Source organism: Aspergillus sydowii (genome assembly GCF_001890705.1).
Source record: "Aspergillus sydowii CBS 593.65 unplaced genomic scaffold ASPSYscaffold_5, whole genome shotgun sequence".
NCBI classification, from domain to species: Eukaryota; Fungi; Ascomycota; class Eurotiomycetes; order Eurotiales; family Aspergillaceae; genus Aspergillus; species Aspergillus sydowii.
In genome coordinates this window covers 166,761-194,603 of record NW_024467863.1, presented here as the reverse complement: position 1 = coordinate 194,603, position 27,843 = coordinate 166,761, and the positions used below count along the sequence as shown (strand labels likewise).

Here is a 27,843-nt window from a genome sequence, read left to right as displayed (position 1 = left end):
CTGTTTCCTCCTCTAAAGCTCTATTGTTCTCCGTCTGCTTCGTTTCATCTTGCACCTCCCCTACTTCTTCACTCTTAACCACCTCAATTTCATTGGCAATTTTCTCTTCAGTAAAAGTATCCTCCGACGGCTCAAGCTTGGCCGAAGCCTCTTGACCTTCCCCTACCACCTTATTCTCAGGTGTGAGGGCCTCCACCTGCTCGGACTCGACTTTATGCTCGGACAACGGATCCGTGGAAACCGTTGGTTGCTGCTCTTTCTCTACCTGCGAAGACATATCGTTATCAGTCCAAGTCAAATCTTTATCGTTGTCGCCGTGGTGTTCGGTGTCGTGGGACTGATTTTCTTTACCGTCATCTTCAGCAGGCGAGATTTCCGTCTCGGCTGGTGCATCTGTGCCCAAAGTAGTGGGCTGCTGCTCTTTACTTGTCTCGAGGGGCACTTCTTCGGCTGCTACCTCAGGGTCGAGCGGTTTGTCGTCGGGCGCATCTTGGGTGGTTTCGGTGGGAGTCGAGGGTTCGCTCTCGAGGGCTAAGAGTTTGGACTGGCGTTTCTTGTCTTTCTTAGCCTTCTTCTTTGCCTTCGCTGATTTGGGCTCGTCTTCCTCCTGCTTTTGGGGCTCTGGCGCGGGCTCCTCCGCAGGTTCTTGTACGGGCTCTTCGATCTCTTTAACCTCGGGGGCTGCAGTTATGGCTTCCACCTGCTCGTGGACATTGTCAGAAGGCTCAGGAGAAGCAGTGGTCCCGTCCTCCTTCGATTCCAGTGTCTTGCGCTTCTTCTTTTTCTTATCCTTCTTCTTGGACGACCCCATCTCTGGCTCTGCTGCTTCGGCAGCCTGTCCCGCGGCCTCGGGTTCAACCGATTGGGGCTGCTTTGCAAAATCGTCCATCGTTTCAGCCTCTGCGACAGGAGCAGATTCCTTCGCCGGAAGCGAATAATCCGTTTCCTTGTCGACTACATCCTCAGAAGGGTCTAGATCTGCAGTGAGTCTGTTACTGTGGTCAAGAGCTTTGTCGGCTGACTCCGGTTCTCCAAGGGTCTCTGCTTCAGCGGGTGCTTCCTCATTTTGCTTAGACTCCCCGGCCACGCTTATTTCCTCAGGCACAGGATTTGGAATGATTTCACTCGGCTCCGCTGGTTCTAGCTCCCGCTCTTGAACTTCCACCTCTTTCTGCTCGCCAGCTGCTTCAGTTTCAACAAGAATTTCTGTTGGCTCTAGTTTCTTAACTTCGGCAGGATCAGCGTGCTCGACGGGCTCCGAAGGTTCAGGCTGCTGCTCAGGTGTTTCCTCAGCTGCGAATGAGACGGACTTGCGCTTCTTCTTGTCCTTCTTAGCCTTCTTCTTCGAAGCCTTCGGCTCCTCCTCAGCCGGGGGCAGATCCTGGCTCTCCAGCTCTTTTGGCTCTGGCGTAGGGGTTTCATCAGTAGGTTGAGTCTCTTCAACGGCAGTAGCAGTAGTAGGGACAACAGGAGCCTCTTCTGGCTCAGTGGTCAGGGCAGTCTCCGTGACAGGTTCAGCAGGTTTCTCGGAAACTGGCTTCTCCGGTTCAGGTGCAGGTTTGTCCTCATCAACAGAAGTAGTCTGACTCTTCTTCTTTTTCTTTTTGTTCTTTTTCTTTGAGCTTGATGCCTCAGTCTCTTCTGCGAGTTGCTCCTGCTCCTGGGTATCGGCATGCACTGGCGTTGGCACCTCGGCGAGGGAAGCTTCCTCTGTGGGTAACTCGGGGATACTTCGGTCCTGAGAACCGGAGCCATTCTGCTCGACAGGTGCTTGACGGATAGCTTCAGTTGGAACCGGGAGCTCTTCGACCTTCTCAGTCTCCTGTAGTTCTTCCATTGTGCCAGTAGGCCCAGGTTGAGACTCTGTCACCTCTCCCTCTTTAGTTGCATATTCTGTTGACGTATCCTCAACCGTGACTGGTGCATGAGAGGTAGGCAATTCGGTAGACATCACAGGGGCAATGTCTTCCTCCTTTGCGGAAGTGGCCTCGGCCTCAGGCTCGGTCTCAACAGATCCAGACTGTCGCTTCTTCTTTTTCTTCTTCTTGTCTTTCTTCGAAGTGGGCTGGGTCTCTTCCGTTGGAGTTTCTGGGACAGACTCTGTGGCGGCTTGGGTTTCCTCGGTAGTCTGTTGCTGGATGTCTTCCGTTGGCTCAATCGTTGTGGCATTAACATCAGAAGGTACATTTTCCTTGAGCTGCTCGCCATCAGGCTGGTCATCAGTTCTTGATGAGGTCACTGCGATTCCTCCGATGTCTCTTGTGCTCTCACTTTGAACAGGCTGCGCATCCTCGGAAACGGGTTCGATTGGTGCTTCGGGTACGGCAGGGGCGCCTAGCTCGAGAGGCTTATCTTCTTGCGCTTCTACGCCCTCTGTTGTCGGAGGTTCTTCTGCAATGTCACCGGTAGTTGTATCCTGTGCAGGCACTGGTACAGTCTCTGTGGCTTCGGGTGATGGTGGTTCCGTTGCAGCTAATTCATCTCCAAGCTGTTCCGAGATCTTTTCTGCCACCTGTTCATTGAATCGCTCAGAGGATTGCGGTTCGTTTTCTTGCTCTATTGCCTTTGAAACAGCTTCTTGTTGGTTAGGGGTTACAACCTCCGGCTGCTCGATACCAGTCTTAGCGATCTTTGGCTCCTGTATAGGCTCTTGAGGCGGAGCATCGGTCAGCTCCTTTTCAGCAACAGCCGCAGCACCTGGAGTTTCTAATTCCCCAAGCAATAATGACTGGCGCTCCTTCTTCTTCTTTTCCTTCTTTGCCTTCTTCTTCTGAGCGGCCGTCATTGGTGGAGCGCCGGCGGCATCCTGGCTGTCTGGAATAGCGACATTGCCCGACTCGGCGGCTGTTTCCACTTCACGCGACATTTCCTCCGTGGGATCTTGACCTGGCGTTGGCGAGGGTTCATCTGGAACTATAGGGGCTTCGTTGGGACCATCGGGGTCGGCCTCTGTAGCGGGTATCGAGGGCTCAGAGGCTTCCGGACCTCCAACAATGTCGGGAAGGGAGGTTTCCTCAAGTTCTTTGGGAACATTTTGCTCGTCCTCCTTCTTTTTGCTCTTCTTCCCCGTTGATGTTTGTTCCCCCGCCTCAGGCTCGATTGTTGGTTGCTCAGGCACATGTGGTTCGCTATCATTGGTCTCGGGCAACTCCACCGATTGACTTGGTTCGCCTTCGGCTTGTTCAGAAATAGTACCAACAGTCTGAGTGCCGGTCGGCTCATCTTTGGTATCCGCTTCGTGTTGTTGGGTGTCATCGAGAGGTGGTGGTGGACCGCTTGTTTCAGGCTGAGATGTAATGTCTTCGGGCTTCATTTCGGGCTCCGGCTCCGGCTGCTGTTCAGAAACGCTCGTGGATTTGCGGTTCTTCTTCTTCTTCTTCTTACTCTTCTTAGTTGATCCCTCTTCCTCAAGCTCTTCAGGCACAGCGTCTCCGACAGGGATATCCTTGGCTATTTCCAGAGTGCCATCCTGCTCTTGCTGCTTGGACTCCTCCGCGGCCTCGATAGCCTCACCTGCTGGCTCGGCTAACTCCACGGTCACGGTATCAGGGGCGGGCTCCGGTGCCACCTCTTCATTCTTGACTGCCTCAGCTACAGGCTCCTTGAAATCTGCGGAAATGTCTTCCTGGTCTTTAATTTTGGAGTCGCCTTCACCCAGAGGAAGCTCCCTTTCAACTCCTTCAAGCTTTTCCGAAGGTTCAGGCTCAGGCTGAGTATCTGCTGTCTCGGCTTCAGACAAGACTTCCACAGCACTCTTGCGTTTCTTTTTCTTCTTGTCCTTCTTGCTGGCCTTCCGTGAAAGTGGAGCATCAGCTTCTTGATCTGGCTTGTCGGATTCAGGCAGCGGCTCGGCGTCGGCAGGAGCCGCAATATCGGCAGTTGTAGAGCTCTCTTGGGTTTCCTGGCCTGGGATATACACTTGCTCGGATTCGGTGGCTGGATGCTCGGCGGATACCGCACGCTCAGTGAGTTCCCGCTCAGGAGAGATATCCTCAGGTACACGGCCTAATGATCCCTCAGGTGGGGCGTAGACACCCTCAACCGCCTCAGTTGGCTGCAGAGACTTCTCAATCACTAAACCCTCTGGCTGTTCGGCTGGCTGTGTGACATCTTCAATTGGCCGTGTGGAATCCGTGGGTTCCAAATTTTCTTTCGACACCTCTGGCTCGGCCCTTTGAGAAGCAACAGCGTCTTCAGTCTGAGCAGTTAGCTCCTCAGCAGGTGCGGATTCTTCAGCAACCGCGGCGGCAGCTGCGGCAGCGGCCTTGGCCTTAGCCGCCTTCTTCTTTTTCTTCGCCTTTTTGGATAGGCCCGCGTCACTGGCAGTCTCTTCGGGCTCTTCAGGCTGAGTCGGCTCGGCGTCTACCGCTTTGCTGGTTTCAGTGGTCTCTGCGGTAACTTCTGGCGCAATTTCCTCTGTGGGCTGCTCAGTCGTCAGGGGTTCATCAACCGGGATGAATCGGTTCTCCTCAATTGGTCGCTCAAGGTCGGTTGTAGGACTTTGCTCAGGCATAGTAACCGCTTCATCTAGTGCAGGTGTTGCAACCTCGGGCACTGGGTGGGTTTCAGCGTCCTCGAAATTATCTTCGGTATCAACAGAGAGCTTCCGCTCTGATTCTACGATCTGCTCAGGTATACCTCCGTCAACTGCGGGTATTTCGCCAACCTGAACCTGTTCAGGAGTTGGAGTCTGAGCCTCGTCCTTCTTCTCATCCTCTCCGAAAGTTATAGGTGCGGGATCAATCGTTTGCGTCTCGGGTGCCTTGTCTTCGCCCTGGTCAGTAACATCGACGTTCTTCCCCTTCTTCTTCTTTTTATTCTTCTTCTTGGTAGAAGAGGTTGATGCATCGACAACGTCGGGCTGCGCTTCGATGGCCTCATCGATAGACTTGTCGGTCACTTCTGGCACTGGTTCTGTAGGCCCTTGCTCGGTCATGGATGGCTCCTCTGTCTTTACGATGTCGAGTTCTGGCTCGGGCACAGGAGCGGATTGGGACTCAAGTTCGCGGTTCTGACCTCCAAGTACTTCAGAAACTTCCCTTAGGACAACCGGCTCCGCGGGCTTAGCTGGGAGGTTCAAGTCCCATGCGGCCTCATCCTCATCACCAACTTCATCCCTGCTCATGGCATCAAAGAACTCGTCTTCTGTGGTATCAGCAACAGACGGGGTTTTCTCATCTCCACTGGGCGTAGTGACAGGGAAGTCTCCAGAGAAGTGGTGTCCCTCATCTGCAACAGCCCCCTTATTCGCAGCAACAGCGGCACCAACAACGGAGGCAAAGCCCCAGGGCGCGGCACGATCAGCGAACGAGTCATGGTATTCTCGCTCCTTAATTGGTGAGCCTGGTGGCGTGGCATCAGCGTCCTCTACAGCGGGGACATCATCGCCGGTGATGGTGCGAACTGTATCGTCATCCTCAGCATCGTAATGTTGAGATTTGGCCAGCACCTCGGCGTCAGGGTATGGAGCCGTGTCCGGGTGCGCAGCGGCTACAGCTGCGTCAACGACCCCTGCGAAACCGGGACCGCTGTGGAAATCCGGGGTATCAGTCACGGGGAGAGACTTTTCCTGTGTGGGGGTTGTTTGCTGCTGCACATCCCAGGCAGAAATAGCTTTGTCGTCTGGGGTAGCGGGGCGGGAGTCAGGGAGCGCAGGCAGGCTTTCAAGTTCCCTTGCTAGGTGGCGCTCCTCTTTAACTCCAGCCGTGGAACTCTCAGCAGAAGACAGGACTTCCATCGCCGGGGATGACGGCAAATCGCCATATGTGCTTGATTCCTGCAGAAGTTCCGACGGAGAATGGAACTCATAGCCTAGTTCCTGCTTCCGAGAAAGATGGTGTGGAGGTCCAAACGTGGCACGTGTAGGAGTGTTTTGCTGAGAACCAAGGACTTCATGTTGGCTGTAGGGCTCAGCCGTTGGCAGACCGGTGTATTGGACTTGACGACTGTGTTCGGCAGACTCCCAAGTGTTCTCATCTGGCAAGACCGTAAGATCCTCTGTGGATGCGCTCTTGCTCGATGGGAGAGACGGCAATGGCTCATCGCCAAGTTGGTTCTCCATCTTGTTTGACCCATGGCGCTCGACTAGAAATAGAGGTCGAATCTCGCGAGAATGTTTGAACTCAGCTGAGTTGGGGCGGCTTCGACGTCCCTGACTAGGAGACCCAGGTGAGGCAGCCGTAGGGGAATTGATGGAAGGCGAGTGTTGAAGTCGTGGTGATGTAGGCGGGGGACGGAAGTGCAAGGGCACAGCCGTAGGGGAGTCGGAAAACCGCGACAGTGATAGTCGTCGAGGCGCGGTGAAGCCGTCTTGGCCATGCTTCATAGTCGGACCTGGCGAGACCGATCTTGGTGCCAAATCAGTCACGATCTTCTGCGATGACGGCGGTGATGTCGAGTGACTTCTAGGCCGCCGTGCAAGGAATCGCAGTCCCAACTCTCTCCCTTCTGCATCCATTGAAGAGGATGGCCCCGAAGCACCATCATACTCACCTTCGCCGTCCATTGGTGGCATTTCGGGGCGCTCGACTAAAAAAGACTGGTCTCTTTCGCTTTCTTGGGATGGTCTTGGATCCTATACGGTAGGGAAAAGAGAAAATATTATTTAGCAAATGAATCAATAAATCTGGTTCGTTAAAACATTCAATGGGCATAGGCAGGGTAATATCATCATGGTTTACAAAGGTCATGGCGAAAAAAGAGAACAACTATGAACTATACCTTCTCGTCCTCCTCATCCCCATAGCGTTGCCTCCGCTTATCCTCCCGGCGTTGCCTGCTTGACTTGTAACTCTCAACGTTAACATCCTTATCCGCCAAAAAGTTGTCTTCACGATCCAACTCGCGGCCGTCATATCGGCGTCTTCCATCCAACGAGTCGCCTCGACTCGAGCTTCGATGCCTGCGGCGACGGCTGAGGTCCTCAGAAGTGCGCGTTCCAATTTCAGACTGAACCTCGCGAGATACAGGCTTCTCAGGGGATCTCTTGCTCTCTACTGGCTCAGACACTCTAGATCCGAATATGCTGCTTAGGAAACCGCCAGACTTCTTCCCTTTATCTTCCATGCTCCTGCGCTTGTCACTGCTTTCCGTGGCCACAGAGGATGCCACTGAAGCAGCATCGTCAAACGTGTCACTCTCGCGCTTTGAACGTCTCTTTCTTCTCTTCTTCTTCTTTCCCTCAGTTCCGTCTTCGGTCCCTACAGCCGATTCAGCGACATCATTGTAATCAGTCTCGGTGCCCTCTGTCTCGGTTCTTCTAAGAGGTTCAGGCTCAAGTTCCTTTATGTCAGAGTAGGAAACGGTTGACTGAGGAATGGCATCTGTGGTGGGCGAGGGGCTACGCCGCTTTGGTTTTGCAGGCTCTTCGGGCTCGAAACCTCCTGGCATGAAGAACTCTTCTTCACCGGGGGAGTCGGACTCTTGTCGTGGATATTCGCTTGTTGGCTTCTCTTGAATATCTGATGTTCCAATAACACTGCGAGGAAGTGGCACATCGGCAGGATCGGTTTCTACTCTGTCGATATGTTCAACCACGGGTTGCTCAGCTGAAGGATAAGACTCATAATTCCATCCTCTTTCAGTCCAGTTGTTGGAAAAGGTAGGCTTAGGGCCAGGGAAGATGGGCTCATCTGAGAAGAACTGCGATTTGGGAGCCTCGGGAGTCTCAACTTCGCCCTCGACGTATCCATGGAATTGTTCGGGGTTGGCAGAAACCCTAGTGGTAGGCGAAATTGATCTTTCACGGGTATCAGATCCGGGAGGCGAAGTTCGTGTGCGGAAGACTGGGTCATCTGTCACAAGGGATGGGTCAAACCCAGCTGCCTGCGCCGCCGCAGCGACAGTGGCAGCAAATTCGATCTCGTCGTTTGTGTCTTCCACATGAGCGCCAGACGGTTCGATGTATGTATAGCCGATGGGTCCGTCGCGAGTAGTAGTAGTATCGGGAACGGAGTCACGTCGCCCTTCATTTAGATCGAGAGAGCTGCGTCCGGAGGAAGTAGAACGGACTTCATACTCATGACGTTTGTCTTCATCTGCCCAAGATACGCGAGAGGCAGTTGGTCGCTCTGGTTCTTCTTCGACTTCAACAACTGGCTCCGCTGGCGTTATTATGGGCGATGATGTACCTCTCACGGAGCCACTGACGCTGTGAGGGGGTGTTGGCTCGGTGACCCTCAAGGTCGGCACAGGCCATGGCAAGTTCTTAAACCCTTTATAGTCAGGAGTTGACTCAACAGAGGGGTCAAACAGTGCCTCCACGGGTGGCTCCTGGGGCTGTTTCCGGGATTTCTCGCTTGCAGGCTCTATTTCAACAATGGTCGGCATTGTGGGTGATTCTCGTCGGCTATGAGAATCAGGGCTGTAACGCAGCTCATCTGGGTAAAAGAATGCAGCATAGTCATCATGAACGGCCTTCTTCTTACCGACACCACGGAAAGCCGATGTCTTGACATGGTCTGAGGGGCTAGCTGAGCTGGCTCGTTCCTCAATTACTTCACGTGGTTTTGATCGCTCCGGAATATCGGATGAAACAGATGACATCGCGGAGGGATCAGTTGCACGTCGACGCTCGGCTCGTCGCTGCTCTGACCGTTCGCGCCATCTTTCACTCGCCTCGGATCCATCGTCCTTTGCCGACTTCCCAGAAAGAACGGTAGAGGCGGCGACAGTGCCTATCGCTCCAACTGCAATTGGCCCAGCCCAAGACGCAGTGTCTCTATCGCCCTTCAGGTCATCCTTGGTGAAACGGCTTTCCGGCTCACGGTCTCGTTCGCGCTCACGCTCCCACTCGGGCTCGCTGTCTCTATACCGTTTCGAAGCATAGCCGGCAGGTGCAGACTTGGTATCCTCCTCATAATCAAGGAGCTCGATACGGTCCCTGCGGCCCAAGTCATGCTTCAGTCTCTCCAGGCGTTCTGTGCGTCGCTCTTTGTCCTCTTGCTCCTCAGTTAAGTTAAACGAGACAGAAGCTTGGTCCCTTGTAGTAGAGCGGCGTTTCAGACCAGACCCGGGTGCGGGTTCAATGGAATCATTCTGGAATATAGGTGTGAAGTCGCTTCGTCTATGACGGCGTTCGGCCTTGGGAAGCTCGTTGAGGGGCACGGGATAACGGGAACTCCCTCGGTCCTCCCTGTCCTCGTCCACCTCCCGCAACTGGGATTCATAAGAGGGGAATGGGTTTTCAAAAGCTGGAATGATCGGCGCGCTGTAAGACTGGATCGGAGCTCCCTGGGTAGTGTACACGGCTTGGGAAACAGGCGTGACTGGCTGAGGCTGCTGAAGAGGAATAGGGCCTGGTCGGATCAATTGTGGCTGGGATGAAGAGAATGACGACAGTGGAACGGCATCGTAACGGCCTGGGTCGGATGTGGGTATTGGAGCCACATCCTGAAGGCTAGCCGTACTGCTGCTTGGAGCTTGGCTGGGAGCCTTGTTGTCGCGATGATAACCAGAAGCCAGCGCTGCTGATCCCAATGCCCCAGCAGCTACGGCCGCACCGGTGGGGAAGTGTTTCTCGTTTGAGCTCGAGCGCTTCTTCGACTTCTTTTTATTTTTGCCTCCCCAGACCCATCCCCATCCGGAGCTTGAATCCGACGAATTTCCACTTGAGCTGGCGCCGAAAGCAAGTGCTGAACTGACACTAGACGCATGACCCTCCGAGTCCAAGTCCTCCCAGTCTTCTTCATTGCTAGCGGATGAGGTATAATCCGATCGACCGGAACGGGAGCCTTGACCGACGAATACTTCACCTGCCCGACGGTTTCGACGAGGAGATGAAGCAGCCAGCGCTGTTGCTGTTGCGCCCAGCGCCAGCAATTTCGCGTCCACATCTTTCTCCTTTTTCTCCTTAGAGCTCCGTCTCCTAGACTTACCTATCAACTTCTTCGCGTACCCGCTCCCAAAAGCAAGATCGTTATCGAGAGACGATGAAGAAGCATTGTTGAAAGAGAAAATGCTCTTGCTTCGCTTATTGCGTCGCTTCATGCGGTTCTCGGAGGAAGCAGTGAAGAACGAGCCAAAGCCGCCGGCCGATTTCTTAGCAGGTCGTGAAATATTATCAAATGACGAGCCAGAGGACGAGGACGACTTCCTCCTCCTGCCCCTGGGCTTTCGCACGGAGCGGCTGGGGCTGTTGCTGCGACTCCGGTCCCGATGGTGAGATTTAGCCATTGACATCGCCGCACCACCTACCGCCGCACCGATGGCAGCGTCGCGAAGTGTATGGCTATGGTGGTTGGATCTTGATGATGATCGAGAACGGGAGCGAGACTGAGCGACGATCCGCGATCCTTCATATCCGCTGGGCTTCGAATCATAGTAATCGGCACGACCAGCTGGTTCCTGAGAACGGGTACGGTGTGACCGCTTGTGAACACCACGTGAAGTTCGACTTCCCTTGTCTGACGCGGAGGCGCCCTCACTGTCGGGGTAGGCGCCTGCGACACGGCCGGATTTGATACTGTAGGAATCATCAAAATCCTTATTGTCAAAGAGCGATTTCATGGCATATCCGCCAAGAATGGCTGGTAGCCAGGATGACTTCGAAGACTTGCGCCGGCGGCCTTCATCCTCCGAGGACGCATATCGACTTTGTTTATCCACTCGCGAGCCCGCACTGATGCGATCAGACGACCGGCGGCGCCCGTAGTTGTGTGGACGAGGCGCATTTTTTGAGGTCGTACCCGGCTCGAAACAGTATCTGCAGACCCCAATCTCTTCGGTATAATCTTCGAACTTTCCAACACCCTCAGGGTCACGCCAGAAATCAATGAACTTATCCAGTGGTCCGCGCCGGTGCTGCTGATAAGCCATCGCGCCACCCTGGAAGGGAGATCCGTGATAGATAGCAGCATGGTGTGGATGCAGGGGACTAGCAGCGTACGCCGCGCCGGCAGCGCCCACACCATATAAAGCTGGATTCATTGGCGCGCCGGAATACCCCTGTCCAACCTGGGAGGTATCGTCAGGGTTTTGCATTGAGTATTGAGAAACATGGTCAGAGGCTGACGATGAATGGTGGTGATGATTCAACATGTAACCAGCTGCTGCTCCAGCTGCGACACCACCAACTGCAGCCCCAACGCCATGGGAATTGGAATGCGGTGGCCTGCCTTGGTTCGTAGTTGTGGGAGTGGCATATGCTGTAGGAGATCCACTTAGAACTTGTTCGGCAGAATAATCTCCCAGTCCGTATGTCGCAGCCCCCGCTCCTGCTGCTGCTTGGCCCATAGAATGGGACGGCTTTGGTGGCTTTGATGGCTTTGGTGGTTTGGCTTGCGGGCTGGAAATAGGTTGCTCAAAGGTTTGAGCGTCAAGTCCAGGATCGGCTGCGAAATACGACGCAGCGGCGCCAACCTCTCCCACACTGCTCGGTTCTGGAGGTGGATTCGCGGACGGCGAGGCTGTCATCAAGTGCGCTTGGCTGTTGGGAATAACCAACGGTGGCTTTGGTCGAACACCCGGTTGGTCTTGGACAGACTGTCCTTGGTCACCATAGTAATCAGCCGCTTCACCAGCAGGATTTGGCGGTCGGTAAGGCTCAGCAAAGGCGGTTGGAAACTGTCCGGGAAATTGTTGTTGAACATGGGGATCGTAAATAGTGGGCGAAGCCCCATCCGCCGGCCCGGACTGAGGCTCATGGTTTCCAGAAAAGGGCGGTTGAGCGGGATCTTGAGCTTGATCGAATGGTGCAGGGACCGCACCGCTCGCCACTGGCGGGAAGTGCGCATCATCACCAGAGTGCGTCCGCTCGCGTTCGCGTTCGCGGCGGTGGTTGTCACGATCATCATAATCCCTTTCTCCCTCGTCTTCCCTTTCCGACCTGGTGCGCCTCCGCTGTCTATCCTTATCCCTATTGCGGTCTTCTCGATAGCGGTCGCGGTCGCGGTCGTCGCGGTCATCGTATTCTGGATCTTTACTGCGCTTCAGGGCTCGTTCGGAAACAATACGATCGTGAGAGTAATTCGGCTGCGCGGTCGCATAACTCGAAGCAACAGATTCGCCTGCCGCGCTCTCCGCATAGCGCTTGCTTCGACTGGCGCTGCCTGGCGATGGGTAGGCTGACAGGTCGCCCAGGCCCCGGTCACGGTCGTCACCCCGTGAGGACCTGTGGCTTACTGTCGATGAAGCAGAGGATCTATGGCCGGATTTGCGGCGGCGCTCGCCCTTCGAGCTCGAGTTGCTGCGAAGGTCGGTGCTGGAGGAGGAACGGCCCCCGCCCAAGATGCCTTTGAACATGGTGGGCAAAGAGCTATTCGCGCTCTAGATTCTTAGGCAATCATGTGGGTTTCAATTGGCCTAGAAAGAACCAACGTAATGTATAATAATTGTGTCAATGAATAGAATGGATAGAATTACAAAATGAAAGAGTGGGAAGGGAAGGAAGGTGGAGAGAAGAAGGGAAAAGCGACAAGGCGACAAGGCAAGGCTGGAGGCGAGTGTATGTTTTGGCGGCGGTAAACAAGACAGCTGAACCGTGGATCTTTGTCCGAGCGGAGGTTGGTTGCTCCAGACAATCGGCCACTAGCGATCTAGCGCCTCGGATCTGGTTGAGATGGCACGATAGACTGGACAATCGGATGACGGGTGACTGTAAGCTTGTGGTGAAGAGTGCGGGGCATTCGTTTGAAAAAGTTGATAAAATTCAATATAAGACGATGGCAGGCGATGGAATGCTGATGAGTCGTTCTGGACTTTGCTTGCCTGCTCGGAGAAATTGTAGAGCTGAGCGATGAATTGGGGAGGACTGAAGGATGCGGTGAGTCTGGGCGGTGGAGAATGCACGTGCAGAAATGAGAGTGGCTGGAGGTGCAGCGAACAAGATGCGCGTAAATTATCCAAGCTGTTCAGGAACCTCAGATAAATGAAATGATAGGTGATGTTTATATTATCTGAAACGCTGTAGTTCGGAGTGTCAGTGACCCATGGCTCATTCCGATTCGAACTATGGTTCTCCCGATCGAAGAATGTGGGGTTTGCGGCCTTAGGCAGTTACATGCGATGCCATGCGGCCATGCCATGCCATGCTACGCACGAGCTAAACAACTTTCTTTTAAAACTCCTGAAGTTTAATATATATATATAAATAAAAAAAAAAGAAGGAGAGAGGGCAAAAACAATAACTACAATTAGTAATGTATAGTCAATATACATAAATAGTATACTAAATACCCCACGAAGCATATACAATCGTGACCAACCATCAATAAATCAACCAAGAAGAACAAATTTATAAGCCTTCAGATAGAAGATAGACGAAGCAGGTAAGGGTCTAATCGGCACGCATCAATCGCTCCAAATCCAACCGAATGCGATGTTGGAACCACAGCGGAAATCCGCGCAGACACTTCGCAATCCATCCAGTCGAGCCCGGAACAAGGACGTGGCCACTCGTCCCAGTCAGAACTTGTTCCACGATTTTCTCCGCCACCGTCTCCGGGTGCAGCAGCGGGTTAATGAAAGTATCTTCAGGCGTTAGCTTGTCAATCAGCGCAGTCTTCACGAAGCTCTGTGTCATAAGCACAGTGCGCACGCGCGGCGCATTATACCGCGTAACCAGCTCCGCGCTTAGGCCCTCGTGGAACGCAATCGCAGCTGCCTTGGTGGCTGAATAGTCCACCATATTGGGGGTAACGGTGTATCCCGCCTGCGACGCGACGGTCACCACCATACCGTGGTTGTGCTTGACCATGGCCGGGAGGAACTCCTTTGTCAGCCAATAGTGCGCGAAGGTGTTGACTTCGAACTGCAGGCGAGTCTGGGATTCGGTGCTGCCGAGGATGGTGCGGCTGCTGCAGATTCCAGCATTGTTGATTAGGATCGTGGGCTCGCCCATTGTCGTGCGGATGGTTGCAGCGACCTCGGCGATGGCTGTTGGCGAGGTTATATCACATGTGTGGAAACGCACGGTGGGCGGGAGGGCGTCCTGCGGCGCTTGGATATCTAGGATGGCAACTTTGATGCCACGGTTTCCAAGGAGGTGCGCGACCTGTTTGCCAATCCCGTTGCTACCGCCCGTGAGCACAACGACTTCCTTGTTCCAGTCATATTGGTCTGAGACGCCGTTGTTCAATGCGCGGTGGTTGAGCCATGCGTTGACTCGACGGATGACAGCGAGCGAGGCCAGAACTTTCAGGGCTTGGTAGGCTTTAGGATACTGGAGCGCCGTGTCTTTCCCTTTTGAGGTGTAATGTGCGAGTAGGATAAGAGGGAGGGTCTTCCAGGGGCTGAGAATGGTCCTTTGCAGTAGCTTTCCAACCACGTCCGCGGTGAACCCTATACAGAAATATAGGAAATTAGACACGGGCGCGATGACTAGGGGGCAATTTCGAGAAACAAACCTTCTCGCGAGAACCAGAATCCTTGAGACGCCATGTTGCGCGGTAAGAGTCTCGCAAGTCGCAACCTTGAGAGTTGAAAAAAGCTTAGAGTAAGCGCAGGGGTGCAGAAGGCCTTGATATGGCAGACAGCGGTCAAGAGAGCGTGCCCCCTTTCCCAGGTTGATCGCCCAAAGATAAAGAGTCACTGGCCATGACTCGTGGGAAATTCGGTCTTTGGTTTGTCGTGAGTCGAGGAATGCGGGGAAACCGGAGTCGAATTCATGAGCGGCCGAGGTTCTCCTCTTCTCACCTCTCTCACTGAGATTTCTTTACTGCACCGCACAACTCCCTTGATCAACCCTGGAACCAGGAGCGGTCGGACCGCGGTTACTGCTTGGCTGGATTTATCCTTCCTTACCGCCAGCGACTACACTACTCCTACTAGCATTACTCTTAATCTCCCGCAGGATCCCCGAATTCCAATCCTAATTCAACCTGGGTATCTCACTGTAACTGGCATTGACAACCAGAAGCAGCCCAAAATGTTACTATATGTTCTGTTATTCGCTGTAAATGCAAAATCAAATATTGCCTCCCACGCCAATTCCTGGGCCCTGAAATAAAACAAAGAAACACACAACACACAAAACAAAATGACCGACAAGATCGCGCTCAGATAGCCGCCCTCTCTTTCTGAAACGCACGAAGGTGACTCACGTATGACGAATGCAAGAACAAGAGGTATGAAATCAACGAGCGGCCGTAGAAAAGGATATATAAAAAAAAAAAAAAGAGGCAAATATGGTATTGCGCAGTGGTATGTATATATGATGGTCCATATATGGTTTGAAATGCAGTTGCGTTGGAAATGCAGAAAGCATCGAGGCTTGAAAACCGTGTGCTAGCTGGAAAGCTACGCTGTGATGCAAAAACATGGTCGACTCAGCGGCATGGCGGTGATGCGAAGCCGCCGAAGAACAAGGCCACTAAACGAGCGAGCGCGATATAAATGTAGCATTTGTGAGAATGGGCGATTTCACCCGTCCATAGCAGCGAGTGTCGGGGGTTCCTCAAAAATCTTTTCGTAAATGTCAGCAAGAATCTTTGCGTCAGCGCGCAAGGTTGGCGAAATATTTCGATTTCGGAGCAAAAAGGCAATGGTTCTCCGGAGTAGTCTCTCAAGCTCGTTCCGATTCACGAGATCCGTCAGGTGCGACATGTAAGCGGTGGACAACACCAGCATGTTCCCAAATTGTCTAAGAAAAATATCAGTATGATATGAGAATTAAGCTAATAAGCAAGGAAAATTGGCATACGCATGAGCAGTCCCAAAGATATTCGTCACCACAGGGCGTCCCTTGATTGCGTCAAACGCCTCTGTACTCCTGACAGCACTTTGCAAACATACTTTGCAAGCCCTTCGAAGTTTCTGTGGCAAGTCACGGTACGTATGAGCCGTTCCATTTGCACCTGGCACAGAGCCCAAGTCACTTGACATGCGTGTCATTCCTGGGGCATACTGGCCATGTGTTAACGATGGAGAGACTTGTGACGAAACAGCTTCTCCATATCTAGCCGGTGAATCAACAGATAGCGGGGCCATGTTCGGTCCGCAATAATGCAGAGCATGATAAAGAAGAGGCCGATGGATGATATATCGCGCGCCGTAATATTTGGCCCTCATTCGCGCAACGTTGATATCCGGAGATGGGGGGTCATTATCACTCCATCTCATCTCCTGGGGCAGACTGCTCCGCCATAGGTCCAGGTTCATGCTCAGGATCTCCTGTACATTAGACGACCACCGCGTTTCTCCTTGTTCTGCCAAAGGTAAAATGTATCAGTAGGGAAAAATATCCTGACAGTTCCTAAAGAAACTCACTTTCAACCTTGTACAGGTCCGTATGTACGCGATTTAGATCCTTTNTGAGATGAATTTGGGCGGAATAGAAGAACATCATCATTGTATTAGGCGCGGATATATTGTTCGGCAAAGAGATGGTGAATCTGCCCTTTGGAAGGTTAATGCGCGATTCGGATCGTGAGATACCACTCGCAGGCAGGTCCAGTTCAGCCAAGATATCACTAGATTTGTTATTACAATTTCTCCTGAAAAACGGGTGGCAGCAACATACCTCTCAAGCTGCAGACAAGTCCAGTACGCAAAGTTGACAAGATCCTTGTTATGATCATCTTGTAACTCCCCGTAGCTCTTTCTGTATCTCCAATTAGTAACCCACCAAACAGTGTTAATACAGTAAAACAAAGGGCGACCCACGGCAATGTGAGCACCTGGCATGCTCGGGCAGCCTGTGCGATCCAAGAATGACTTTGGAAAGGATGGGCCAGTTGACCGGTATATAAGCCCGCCAATAATGCGGCCTGAACATATGGAAGAGAGGTTGCTCCTTGGCTTTCACCAAGAATTCTCGCGGCATAAGCGTAATATACCAGTCCAGGAACTGTGTCCACATTCTGAAGATGTGGGGGATCGGGGTGAGTGATGAATTTTTCGTCTGTCACAGACGGCATCGGTGCTGGTTGGTCCTGGAATGATGAATAGAAGCTGCTCCCGGGCGGGCCCATTGAATCAGGCCCAGACGGAGATACGCCAGCGCGTGGTGGCACACCAGGAATTGGCTCATTACGATAGTCAATTATTCGATCAGTGCAGGCGCCACGGATCGGTTCGTCGCGAACTTCACAAATACGGCCGAGGGCAAGAACGAGCAGAATGATGGCGTTGCGAATCGACTTTTGTACCTTTTGCGGTGCGGCACCGTCTGGCTGCCCAGTTGGAGGTGATTGTTGATCATACGTCGTTCCATGCAACGTCTCGCCTGATCGCTTCCGTTTAGCACCCCTTGGTGCCTCTGCCGAGTTCCTAACGCTTAAAGCAGCTGCAGACTCGGGGTCCCTTGGACAATGCATAGCAATAAAGCGTTCGGTCCTTTGCTCTAGGTCAAGCTGATTGAGGAAAGGATGAAGTTTGTGAATGTGCTCGAGGTAGCTGTCGCGGTAACGACGAACTGTTTCAGCGTCGATAGCTACCAAACCATATTCATCAATACCTCTGATCTCTGGAGGGGCATCATTATACTTCGTGTTCGAGTTCCAAGTTCCGTTAGGAGAGGCGTATTGCGAAAAATTTTCATCCAAGCTCGTGTTGAAGCTTGTCGGCTGCGAGGAAATTTCCTCGTCTGTTTCCTGTGCTTCCCCTCGACCCTCAAATCGAACCAATCCGCGGTACCGTTCAAGTTTCATGACATAGTCGTCATCATATCGGTGGAGCAGTTTCGTGATCGAAGGCCATCCAAGCAACTTATGCGCTGCTGTTGTATGTTCCACAGGGATTGAAAGCTCCCCGTCCTCTCCAGTCTGAAGAAGTCCTTTCGTATAAACGCTGGGGTCGCTGGATTTCCCACCATCAGCAGCCAATGTCACCCGCTCCTTAGCCTCGGGCTTCTGTGCAACATCCAAACCATCCGCCTTCATAACAGGATATTGTGCCGTATTCTGGGTCTCGCCATCAGGACCCCATGTAAGCATTGCAGAGATCTGATCAAGTGTTTTATCATGGCCGACATGCAGTCTTTCCAGCCCGCGTAGTTTCGTATCTAACTGGTCCTCTAATTGTTGGAGTCGGTCCAATATCAGTTGTGTAGACTTCTCTTGCCTAAAACACCCTTTGTTAACACTCCAAAGCTCGACCAACGGGAAGGTGGGTACCGACTTGTGTGGGGGTACTTCTTTATAAACACATATTAAGTTGTTTTCTTTACAATGACTACAAGCAGGGCGGCCCTCGTCACACTTTGCCTTCCTTGCTCGGCATTGATCGCAGGCCTAGGAAAGAGAGCGTCAGTTGACAGTATGGCCATAGAAACTATAGCTATATTCTTACCTGCTGCGCTCGAGTCGCCTTGCGATGTCGCATATTAAATGACTGTGCCTGGTAATAACCCGCGTCATAAGGGGCAGGCGTATGTGATACGGTTGGGGGAACTGTAGTAGCATATTGACTCGGGGGCAGTGATTGCGGGGGCGGCGGAGGATCTCCATTGGTGTGGGGGGTTTGATCTTGAGGTGGAAAAGACATTCGAGCTCTAGTAAACTCCGGGGGGGCAGATAAAGGCGATGACTCGGGCGGGGCGCCATTCATAGGATGGAAATTCGTATGTGGTGGCGGTGGAGGAGCCTCCGAAGGGGCATGGGCAGGCGCCGGTAAACTGGTCGGTCGGCCGTATGGTCCATCGGAGGGAAGTTGCGGCAACTCTCGATTTTGCATAGGAGGGTAATTATGTGAAGGTACTGGTGGCTGAGGAGCATTGGAAGGCCGCCGTGGCTCAGGATGGTGTGCATCGTATGAGGCCGGATATTGGCGCCATGACTGATCGTACAGTCCTGGGCCCCCTGGGAGGCCATGCGGTGCCTCGGGGGGTGGAATGCGATGCATTGGAAGCGAGGGTCCGGAGTACTGGGGCAGGGTTCTCGATTTGTCGTCCGCAGTGACAATTTCCATGACCGCAGCACCGACGTCTCGCGCAGGGACTTTCGGCGGGCGCAAATCCTCGATAGACGGTCTCTCGTATGCGATAATCATACGGTCAAGGGGACATGGTTATGCCCATGTGAAACACGATGGATAGGGCTCGTTGCGCGACCGGAATAATAAGTAAAGGACGCAGCTCAGGTTCCCGAAAAGGAAATCAGCTGGCAGCTGTGCGACAGACGCGGGGGAAGGATGGGAGGCCTCGATTGCTATTAGGGTCGGGCCTTTTTTTCTATCTCTCTTTCCGTCCTGCCTTGTTTCCCACGGGCTGGAAAAGAACAGAAGAAGGGTTCTGGGTTCGCGGTCGGTTTTCCTTCGGAGATGTATGATTTGCGTTGGGAGGTCACACGAAGAGGGGTGAGGATCGGCCAGTGCAGGCCAGTGCAGGCCAGAGTCTGGAAAGGGTAATCTATGGGACGGGAGCTGTCAGTCAGGAAGGCCGATGGCAGCACGGACAGAGACAACGGTCAAAGCGAGAAAACGCAGGAGAAGATGGAGGCAAGAAAGAGAAAGCCAAAAAGCGGGAAGGAAAGATGATCGCGATGGCCGGCGTGTAGTGCACCCAGGATATTGGTAAGGAATAAAACCATGTTAGGGCGGAAATAATATTAAAGACGTGTTAATAGTGCCGGGGGCTAAGAGGTTTTGGGAGTATACGGAGGGGGAAACCGCTAGGATGCCAGTGACCAGTGACCGGCCGATCAGTCACGCCGGCGCAGCGGCGAGAGGAACTGTGGTGGAGGAGGATTCGGAAAAAGAAAAAGAAAAGACGGACGTACCAAAAACGTCGGCGAAGTGGCAGAGTCCGTCAGGCTGATCCCATTGTCCGGCACCCTGAGAAAGAAGGAATTTAGTACTTTTTAGTGCCGAAATAAGTGGGAGGGGGAGATGAAGGCGTAAAAAGGGAAGACAAGAGAACGAGCAGTGGATCGACAAGAGGAACGCCAGGAATAATAAACAGAATTCGACTCTGCGACAATAATGGCAGGGCCCAAACACAAACATCGCAGAACCTTAAAGGACACCAGAAGCCCAGTCGTAATGCCTGACAGAACCTCCACAGCACACAGCACGGTCCCAAAGGCCCAGGACAGGGGTGGAAGAATGGGTGGCAGGCCAGCTGGAGCTTGGGGGATGGCAGCGAACCTGAGATACGTACCCAATATGATGAATAAAACCACAGCGAGAACTTGGCCGGGAAGGGACAGAGCAGAGGCAAGAAAGCAGTCAAGAATCACGACAGCAAGTCAAGATCAGATCAGGTCTGGGCAGGCGATCGCACTGGAAATCTGATAGTTGCCTCTGCTTTCATGCTCAACTGTTTCAGCCTGCCCCTCTTGCTGAGAAAAAAGGATCCTTTGCGAAGAGCGGAAGATGAATATAATTAAGTATTATTCGAGTAAAAATAACCAAAATAATAATTATAATAATAATATTTCACTTGAGGGTTAGCCTTTTCCTGTGGTTTGGGGGCCTCCGAAAGCCACCAAAATTGACAGATGGAGGCCCGCCCATCTTTATCTTTTCTGCATTATTTAATTCTGAAGTTATCGACAAGACTAATTGGAATTCATTGTGCGATGCACTTCAGTGGCCAGAATAATATTACGAACGACCCAGTTAAAATTGCCTCTCTGGACAACTCCCGATAGCTCATGTCAAGACTCAAGACAGCTCCGAACTTCGAAGCAGCGAAGACTTCATCTTTCACAAGTGGGGACGCTGGAGCTGTGGGACGGGGTCGAAAGGAATCACACCAGCCATACTCCGTAAGAATCCAGGAATCAGGCAGATCAAGCGGATTGGTGGGCGCCGCCAGAGCAGTCCAAGATCAGCCTGGAGATGCGCAGTGCCGGAGCCAGACCGATTTTTACTTTTTTCCTTTTCCAGGATTATTGCACGGGAGATAATCAAGGAGGGTCGCTGCCCAAATCCTGAGCAACTGATCGAGTCTCCATATCAAAGATAACATTTAACCTCCACCGTATGGAGAGCGGCCGGACACCACCAGGCTCAGCACTCTCACTCGAAGCACCGGAACAGTTGATCCCGAAAAGAATACTCTACGTGTACAAGAGAAGTCTGCATTGACCGTTTAACCGTGTTTGAAGAGGCCAACTGCCGATTAGGAATTCAGGAATCAGTTGGGTACCCATCCGGAAGAACGGAGGTCAAACAGTAACACACTTGTTTAGCAAGGGGGATCCTATCTTGAATCATGCGGGTGCATCATATATTCCATACATCATCTGGAGGCCCGGACTGTTCTCCGAAGTATGGGGATTGGGGTTGGATAATATATTACTGGGCACCGGCAGCGTGGTAGAAATAAAGTTGAATAAATTGGCCTGACTGATGCGATACTGAAGAATTTCCGTGGCACTGGACGACTTTGTGGTGGGAGAATAACCAGGAGAATAAAGCAGCGGGCTCGGGACTGCAGGGTGCAGCAGCAGAGGTGACGCGACTGAGGGGCAGGAGACGGTGTGGACTGTCGACTGTCGACAGACGCAGTTCCCTGGATCCAGCCGCGGGTCAGCCGATCTGGCACAGGAACCGCCGGCTGTCTCCATGTTCTCCCATGGTTGGCCGGAATGCTGCTCAGCGTCAGACAAATCTCGGCTGCACACCTGAGTTGCCAGCGGCAGACGGCAGCTGGATCTGTGGTCTGTAAGTGTACACTGTATGCACTCCATACCACTCGTCCGACAGAATACTCGCAGTCGCTGCGAATCAAGGGAGGACAAGTCCAGGGGTTCCCCATCTGGAGAAGTGACAAATCCACGCATGATCTCCGGCATTCGCCACCATGGAATTCAAGCTCGAGACGACCTCGTCCATCCACTCAGCCTTTGGGCCGTTGATGGGTCAGCTAGCTTCGAGTTTCCAGCAGACTGGGACGCCGGAGTTCCCGCGGATTCCCGCCCTGGTCGCCACCACCGCCAGAATGAAAAGATATCCAGCCAATGTATGACTTCATATCGCGATCCTTTAATTCCGGTTTATGGTGCAAAAGCTGGGCAGGCTCCGACTGGCGACTCCTAGCTGATCTACGCGACTAGCTCTTCCTGATCCCGTCTCCTGGAACCAGCTCGGCTACTGGCATCTTGGGGTCCCTGGCAAGTGGCAATCACAGCTGCCAACGACTGCGCCAACGACCCACGTCAGTTAATATACTCAACGGTGAAACAAAACCTAAGGATCCAATGCTCTCCATTCTTGAGCTCCCCTCCGGTCACCGGCTTGGAGAGGAGTGAGGAGCGGCTCAACAGCGGCCGAAGCCAGTCTCAATCCCCCTCGAATCCTGCGGGCGCCGTTTACTCCTCCGTACTAACCTCAAACCTGATCTCATTTTTCAAATTCTCCTCTTTCTCATGTGGAGCTCTAATTACCCAGCTCCCGGGATGATGCTATTATTCCTGATCATCGCGATTGCATTATTAACGATCAGGTATCTGCTGTGTTCAGTCTCTGTTGTGCAGAAAGCTCAAGCAAGGGATAGCCCTGTGCAATATTTCGTGCAGATGGCTTGAACCCCCATGAAGAATCCGTTTCCAATTCCGGAAGGCGGCAGTTAACCGTCGTATTCTTCACTGGTTCGAAACTACTGGAGTACCAGTAGTTGTTTGTCTCGGGATGGTCGAACAAGTAGAGACACACAACACAGAATACGCAGTCCGGCGGCCTGAAGACAGGAAACTCACCTCCGATGCGGAATACCAAAATCAGAGACCATCTCTTGCCACTTGCTTCAGCTTGATTCACTCGGTGAGGCCTTTTTGTGGGTGGCCTCCTTTGTCAAGCCAGGCCGCTGATTTTAGCGTTAACTCCTTACGGCAAGAAACTAACTTGCCGAACTTTCCTTCCAAGTTGCCGTCTCGTCGATGATATTCATCCTGTCTTCCCGCGATCTGCCTTGAACAACCATATCTACCCCTCTCGATCATGTGTGCGGGCGGTGGCCATTGATAGGTTCGCGGTTGGGCTTTAAAAAAGAAATGAGTATCATCACTGAATTCACAGAGGCAGAGGAGTCGAGGACCCACGGTGTTCTCCGAAAGCAAAGGGGTAAGGAACTCAATAATGGTAATCCAATAACTGTTAGGTCAGATATCACAGATTCACAGTGTCTTGTCGTTCAACTTCCTCTTTCAATGGAGTTAAGTGGAATTCACGAGCTAGCATTGACTCGAAAAGGATAATGTCCGCCGAAACTATTGGGCAACAAACAAGCGGCCGATCCTTCTGCTCGATCTTGGATGGCCCGCTGCGTGTCCCAAATTCCAACGCATGACCCTGTGGGGAGATCTAACGTCGAATCACCAAAACCAACACCAACTGGGATCCATCTCTATTCTCTGGCACTCTGTATAGCTGCGCCGACACCGAGGGCAAAAGCCCATGCCTGATCGGGGTACGGGTACAGTGACCGCTCCCGTCCAGTGTCCAGTCACTGTCCAGAAGTCAACGGCAAGATATAATTCTGTACGAGATCTTTGCCGTTAGAAGGATCTTTGGATCGCAGAAACTGAATCGAGGAACCGACTCAAGAAACCTTACTTCTGCTCTAGTTGACTATCTAACGTCTGCCAATCGCATGATGATCGGAATCTGATAATCTCGCATTGTCCCCGGTCCGAGTTTAACAGTGAATCATGGACACCGCCTCTGACAGCGGAGGGGTCACCGCGACAGCGACTTGACCTTGTCTGACCTTCCCACCTTCACAGGACACAAAGAGCAAGTAGAAGCAAAGCAACCGTGAGATCCGTCACTCTATACGTAATTATTACAAGTATGAGACATTTATCCGAGCTAAGGGGATAATTCGAAGCCATTGGCTCAGCGAGAGCCTTGAGGTCACCGTATTTCGGCATCTTTCAGCCATGCAGCCTGTGGAGACGGAGACGAATGACCAGGCGGAGTGTTGACGGTTGGCTTGCTCCGTTGCTCGGGAGAGCCCCATCGTGATGAATGATCGATTTGAAGTATGCTTGAAATGGGAATTGCGCCAGTGTCAACTGAACAACTCTCAGCTCACTCTCTCTCTCTCCATTCACACCAGTCTCCACGAGCTTCCAGATCATGGGAGCTTGGCAGCTCCGCCGCTTAATTCCAAATACTCGCCGGAGCTTTCCTTGCGGCTATTCAGGGTGGAAGTCCAGGCGCACGAGTCTCATTGGTCGGGCTACCTTCTCCTGAATAATTTTCCAGAATCCCCCGAGGTCAGCGAACAAAGCGAGGTTGGAGGTGGCGTTCTCGATCGTCGAATTTCGAGATGAGGCGGGCTGAACCACATCACTTGTTCTGTGAAATTGCCATGACTTTCGAGTGTCGCATCGAAGGAGGGTGTGGGAATACGGAGAGCTTGGAGAACCGGGGTTCAACCCGGAGACCAAACCGGGCCAATAAAATATATAGTTTTTGTTAAATGAATTTCTTTGAGGCTGCAGTCAACCACCCGTCGCCAACACAAACCACGACGGTCGGAGCTTCTTCTGGTCTCTTCTGGTATATCGTATCTGCACTCGGCCAAACTGAGTGTCTGTGAATGCAAGTTATCTCGATTAACGACACCCTCCAAGAACACCATATCTCGATAGCAAACAATGCATCTTGCAGTACACGGCAATGCGACAGATCCCACGGCTAGCCAGCGCTCGCTCCCTGCATGCGGGTCATTAAACTATTCCTGCAGTCTGATTTCTGTATCGCCGAGTCTGTCCAGGTGCATGGCTGAGTGCTACAGCAGCTACGAGTTTCTTTTTGACTTCTGCCAGTCCTTCTGGTGCTCTGCAGAACAACCCTGCCACAAACCTTACGATAAAAGCGCCGTTTATCTGCACCGTGGCAGGCTGGACAAACAGAGCGGATGGATCACAACCCATAGCCATGGCCATGGAACTTGCAGGCTAATCTTAACCTGAACAACGCTCTTCAAGACCTCAACAAGGACCAAATCCCCCAACGCCAAACGACCCGGTCTGTTTTCGGCCGAAGCTACTGCAGCTAACAAGTTCTGGCATGCATCACCTGTCTCACATACATCAATAGGTATGTACGTGATCAAGTCGCTCCTGCTCCTGCATCCAGCACTGGATAATCTGCCTCTTGTCCATCCACGTCAATGTGACTTCTCCCCGCATTAGCGGCTGGCCCATTTTTTCTCCAGAAAGTAGCCCCGTCGCCGACGCGGACGCTGAGCATGACGGACAGGACAGGCGAGACTACCCGGCGGCCAAATGCGATCTGTAATTCCTCGCATATATCAATCACTTTCTTCACAAGTCCAGTCCACTCGCTGGCGACGAATCGATCAAGTCCGACTCTGCATCCCGCCAATCATGCCACCACTGTGCACGGACGCCCTGTCTATCGTGGATCCCTTTCCCCAGCTGAGTCCGCTTGCGAGGGAGCTCTACGGGAGGGCAAATGGATGGATGTATAGATGACAATACCAATGTGAACCGCCGTGCGGATGCAAAATGGGATGGATGTGGTTGGAATTGGGATGTGTCCTGGCGCTGTGCCTCTGTGGACTGAACCCCCGGCCTGCTTGAGCCTTGTCCATACAATCCCAACCATTCGATTTGAGCCAAGATTAGTTAAGTTATAGTTTGGGCTATGGCTTTGTCGGCAGCCACTGGCACGTCCTATTTGGTATGTATGCTACTTGATTGCCCAAGGCTGAGGAGTAGCTTTTCTTTTCTTTTCGTTTCTTGCTTCGCCCCGTGTCTGGTCGGGCGGCTACTCTCCTTCGCCTATCCATCTAAACCATACAGAGCCTCAGACTACTGCCATGCCTTGTCGGAAATGCCTGTTGAATAGAAAAGAAAAAATAACCCATTCTCCAGCCCCTATTCAATTGCCACACCGCAGACAACCGACTTACTGTTTGCCGCCGGCATACATACGGCACATTGAAAGGAAGACGCACCGAAGAGTGATCTGTCATATTTCCAATGGCCTGGAACGCCCGCCTGCAGATCATCCATAAGTCCGACGCTGGGGCCTCCAGACTCCCGACTCCCCGAGCTCGAGTCTCTTGTTGCTTGTGAGAGGCTGAATTCAAAGTTTGCGGGTTGGCAGTACTTTCTTTCTCGCCCCGGGTTGAGAAGTACCTATGTACCTCGTATCTGCAACCGTACGTACACGGGTAGCCTTTGGTATCAAGATCGGTCTGGGCATCGAGATGTCTCGGGCGTGTGTCGTAAGACCAGGATGGAGGTTTAATATCTATGATACGAGCTGAACAGTTCCAAAGTTTTGTTCAAAAATCTGGGTTGTTTGAGGCCATTGCTGATGGTTCTGCCTTGCGGTTCTGTTCGCGCACTGATTGGGCCGATTATCAACCAGAGAGCTCTATGATTGGGGTAATTTGCTGATATGTCGACGATGCTAACCGTTGACATGGATATCCTCTGATGTTGCCCGTGATAGCATTGTTGCTAAGGACATTGATCGGTGGGAACACTTCGAACATCGCTGAACTAACCCTCGAGACTGCAATTAACACAGTTGTAGTGGGGGCCTAAGACGACGACCTTGGTCAAGACCTTGTCGTAGACATTTTATTCTCCGGTTCCCTCAATGGAGACTGGTGTTTAAAACCAGCTATTCTCCACTGATGCCTGTATACTTCCGACGGGAACAGGTGCGAATAAACAACTCCCTCCGCACTCCGTTACACCTTTGAAAGTATTTATTCTATTTATTCTTCTAGATAAATTATTCATTCCTTTTCATCGCGTTGAGCTACTGCTGTATATAAGTCCGACTGACCGACCGTGAAAAACAAGTCACGCCGCGCCACTTGCAAGACATCAGGAGTTTTGGCTTTACTTATATCCCATACTTCGGTTCCTGTGTACCTTTTGGCTTTGATAAGCACTTGATGCCGCTAAAGTATGCGCAATATTGTCCCTTTTTGCTATTAGAAATGAGTTAAATGAGTCTAAACTCATGTTTGTTCGAGAATGATACACTAAAACATTCAACGTTCTATTCGCCTGCTGCCCGCATAAGTCTGCTTAGCTCACAGGTACAGTAATAGAATGCTATCTAATCGAGCAGGTGTGGAGATCTGGGCAGTGCGAGTCTCTTTTCCCCGGGCCCTGCATGTATATCTAGATGATACGCTGACCCTGCCGGGACCGCTTCTACAGTAGCTACGGGGCTAGAAGTGGTACGGGCTTCTAAGAATGCTACGTATGCTACGGTGACAATGCACAATGTCGGGGCATACCACTCCACGCCGAGTTTCTCGCCGGTTGCCTGGCTTTTAGCGACGCTGCGCAAGTGCGCATACTCAACGCCAGGGAGCTGCTGGCTGCTGCGTGTTCAACTGTATAGGTAAGGAGGATACGTCTTAACTCTTAACAAGCACTGCGCAGTTTTCAGTTTTCAGTATGCAGTGTGCAGTGCCCGCTGTCCACTGTCTAATATCAAGCTTTGATTGACATTCTTTGCGCTCGCTCCTCCATACTGTGGCTGGGTTCTTTGCCGGGAAACGGGACGTATCCAACGACAGGGGGCTTCTCTTGTACGCGGGTTGTTTTTCGTCTACTCCTGAGTCACCTTTTGTGTGCGTCATATACGTCGAATACAGACTGCAGCCCGAAAGATAATTTCCCATTATTGTCAATAACAAGCGGGCATTAGAGGCATCCGATCGATCTATACTTAGATAGATGACTGACTGGCTGGCTACCCCGGTTTCTCGGATTCAAGATCCGTCGCCAGCAGCAGCAGGGATTATCGTTGCTGTGCACGACTAGATCGTTTATTCCTATCCTGAACTTGTGCATTTTCCCAGTGTGGCGCGATCTGCGGGTCGCTGGAGTTTGAGGGTGAAGACTGAAGAAACCACGGGATACATGGGCCATGTCCAGATGTATAGGCCCTGCCGCAACTGGCAGGCTGGTGGTAGCCCCGCAGCGACAAGAGCCGTGCGTGACTTTGGGAGCTTTC

The 27,843-nt window shown here is 52.3% G+C and overlaps 6 protein-coding genes across 6 annotated transcripts; all 6 read right to left on the bottom strand.

Moving 5' to 3' along the window:
• Nucleotides 1–185: 185 nt before the first annotated feature.
• Nucleotides 186–6,803, bottom strand: ASPSYDRAFT_44801 (uncharacterized protein). Its single transcript, XM_040846909.1, has 2 exons — nucleotides 351–6,803; nucleotides 186–264 (listed from the first exon to the last, which is right to left on the bottom strand). The coding sequence occupies exons 1-2, from the start codon at nucleotides 6,512–6,514 to the stop codon at nucleotides 213–215; spliced, it is 6,216 nt and encodes a 2,071-aa protein (XP_040702258.1). The 5' UTR covers nucleotides 6,515–6,803; the 3' UTR covers nucleotides 186–212.
• lah (involucrin repeat protein) lies at nucleotides 6,715–12,240 on the bottom strand (the record flags this gene model as incomplete). Its single annotated transcript, XM_040842036.1, has 2 exons — nucleotides 6,715–8,611; nucleotides 8,711–12,240. 2 exons carry the CDS (start codon nucleotides 12,238–12,240, stop codon nucleotides 6,715–6,717), a joined length of 5,427 nt encoding a protein of 1,808 aa, XP_040702257.1.
• Nucleotides 12,241–13,273: 1,033 nt separating this feature from the next.
• ASPSYDRAFT_57753 (short chain dehydrogenase/reductase family protein) lies at nucleotides 13,274–14,376 on the bottom strand (the record flags this gene model as incomplete). Its single annotated transcript, XM_040849423.1, has 2 exons — nucleotides 13,274–14,277; nucleotides 14,343–14,376. The coding sequence occupies 2 exons, from the start codon at nucleotides 14,374–14,376 to the stop codon at nucleotides 13,274–13,276; spliced, it is 1,038 nt and encodes a 345-aa protein (XP_040702256.1).
• A 981-nt stretch (nucleotides 14,377–15,357) lies between these two features.
• On the bottom strand, nucleotides 15,358–18,924 carry clcA (putative C6 finger domain protein; the record flags this gene model as incomplete). Its single annotated transcript, XM_040849422.1, has 7 exons — nucleotides 15,358–15,577; nucleotides 15,638–16,142; nucleotides 16,204–16,406; nucleotides 16,457–16,537; nucleotides 16,600–17,997; nucleotides 18,055–18,167; nucleotides 18,226–18,924. The coding sequence occupies 7 exons, from the start codon at nucleotides 18,922–18,924 to the stop codon at nucleotides 15,358–15,360; spliced, it is 3,219 nt and encodes a 1,072-aa protein (XP_040702255.1).
• An 80-nt stretch (nucleotides 18,925–19,004) lies between these two features.
• On the bottom strand, nucleotides 19,005–20,203 carry ASPSYDRAFT_946494 (uncharacterized protein). Its single transcript, XM_040853003.1, has 2 exons — nucleotides 19,653–20,203; nucleotides 19,005–19,282 (listed from the first exon to the last, which is right to left on the bottom strand). Exons 1-2 carry the CDS (start codon nucleotides 19,876–19,878, stop codon nucleotides 19,086–19,088), a joined length of 423 nt encoding a protein of 140 aa, XP_040702254.1. The 5' UTR covers nucleotides 19,879–20,203; the 3' UTR covers nucleotides 19,005–19,085.
• An 870-nt stretch (nucleotides 20,204–21,073) lies between these two features.
• On the bottom strand, nucleotides 21,074–21,683 carry ASPSYDRAFT_44795 (uncharacterized protein). The gene has a single exon (XM_040846908.1). It carries the CDS (start codon nucleotides 21,660–21,662, stop codon nucleotides 21,090–21,092), a length of 573 nt encoding a protein of 190 aa, XP_040702253.1. The 5' UTR covers nucleotides 21,663–21,683; the 3' UTR covers nucleotides 21,074–21,089.
• Nucleotides 21,684–27,843: the final 6,160 nt, after the last annotated feature.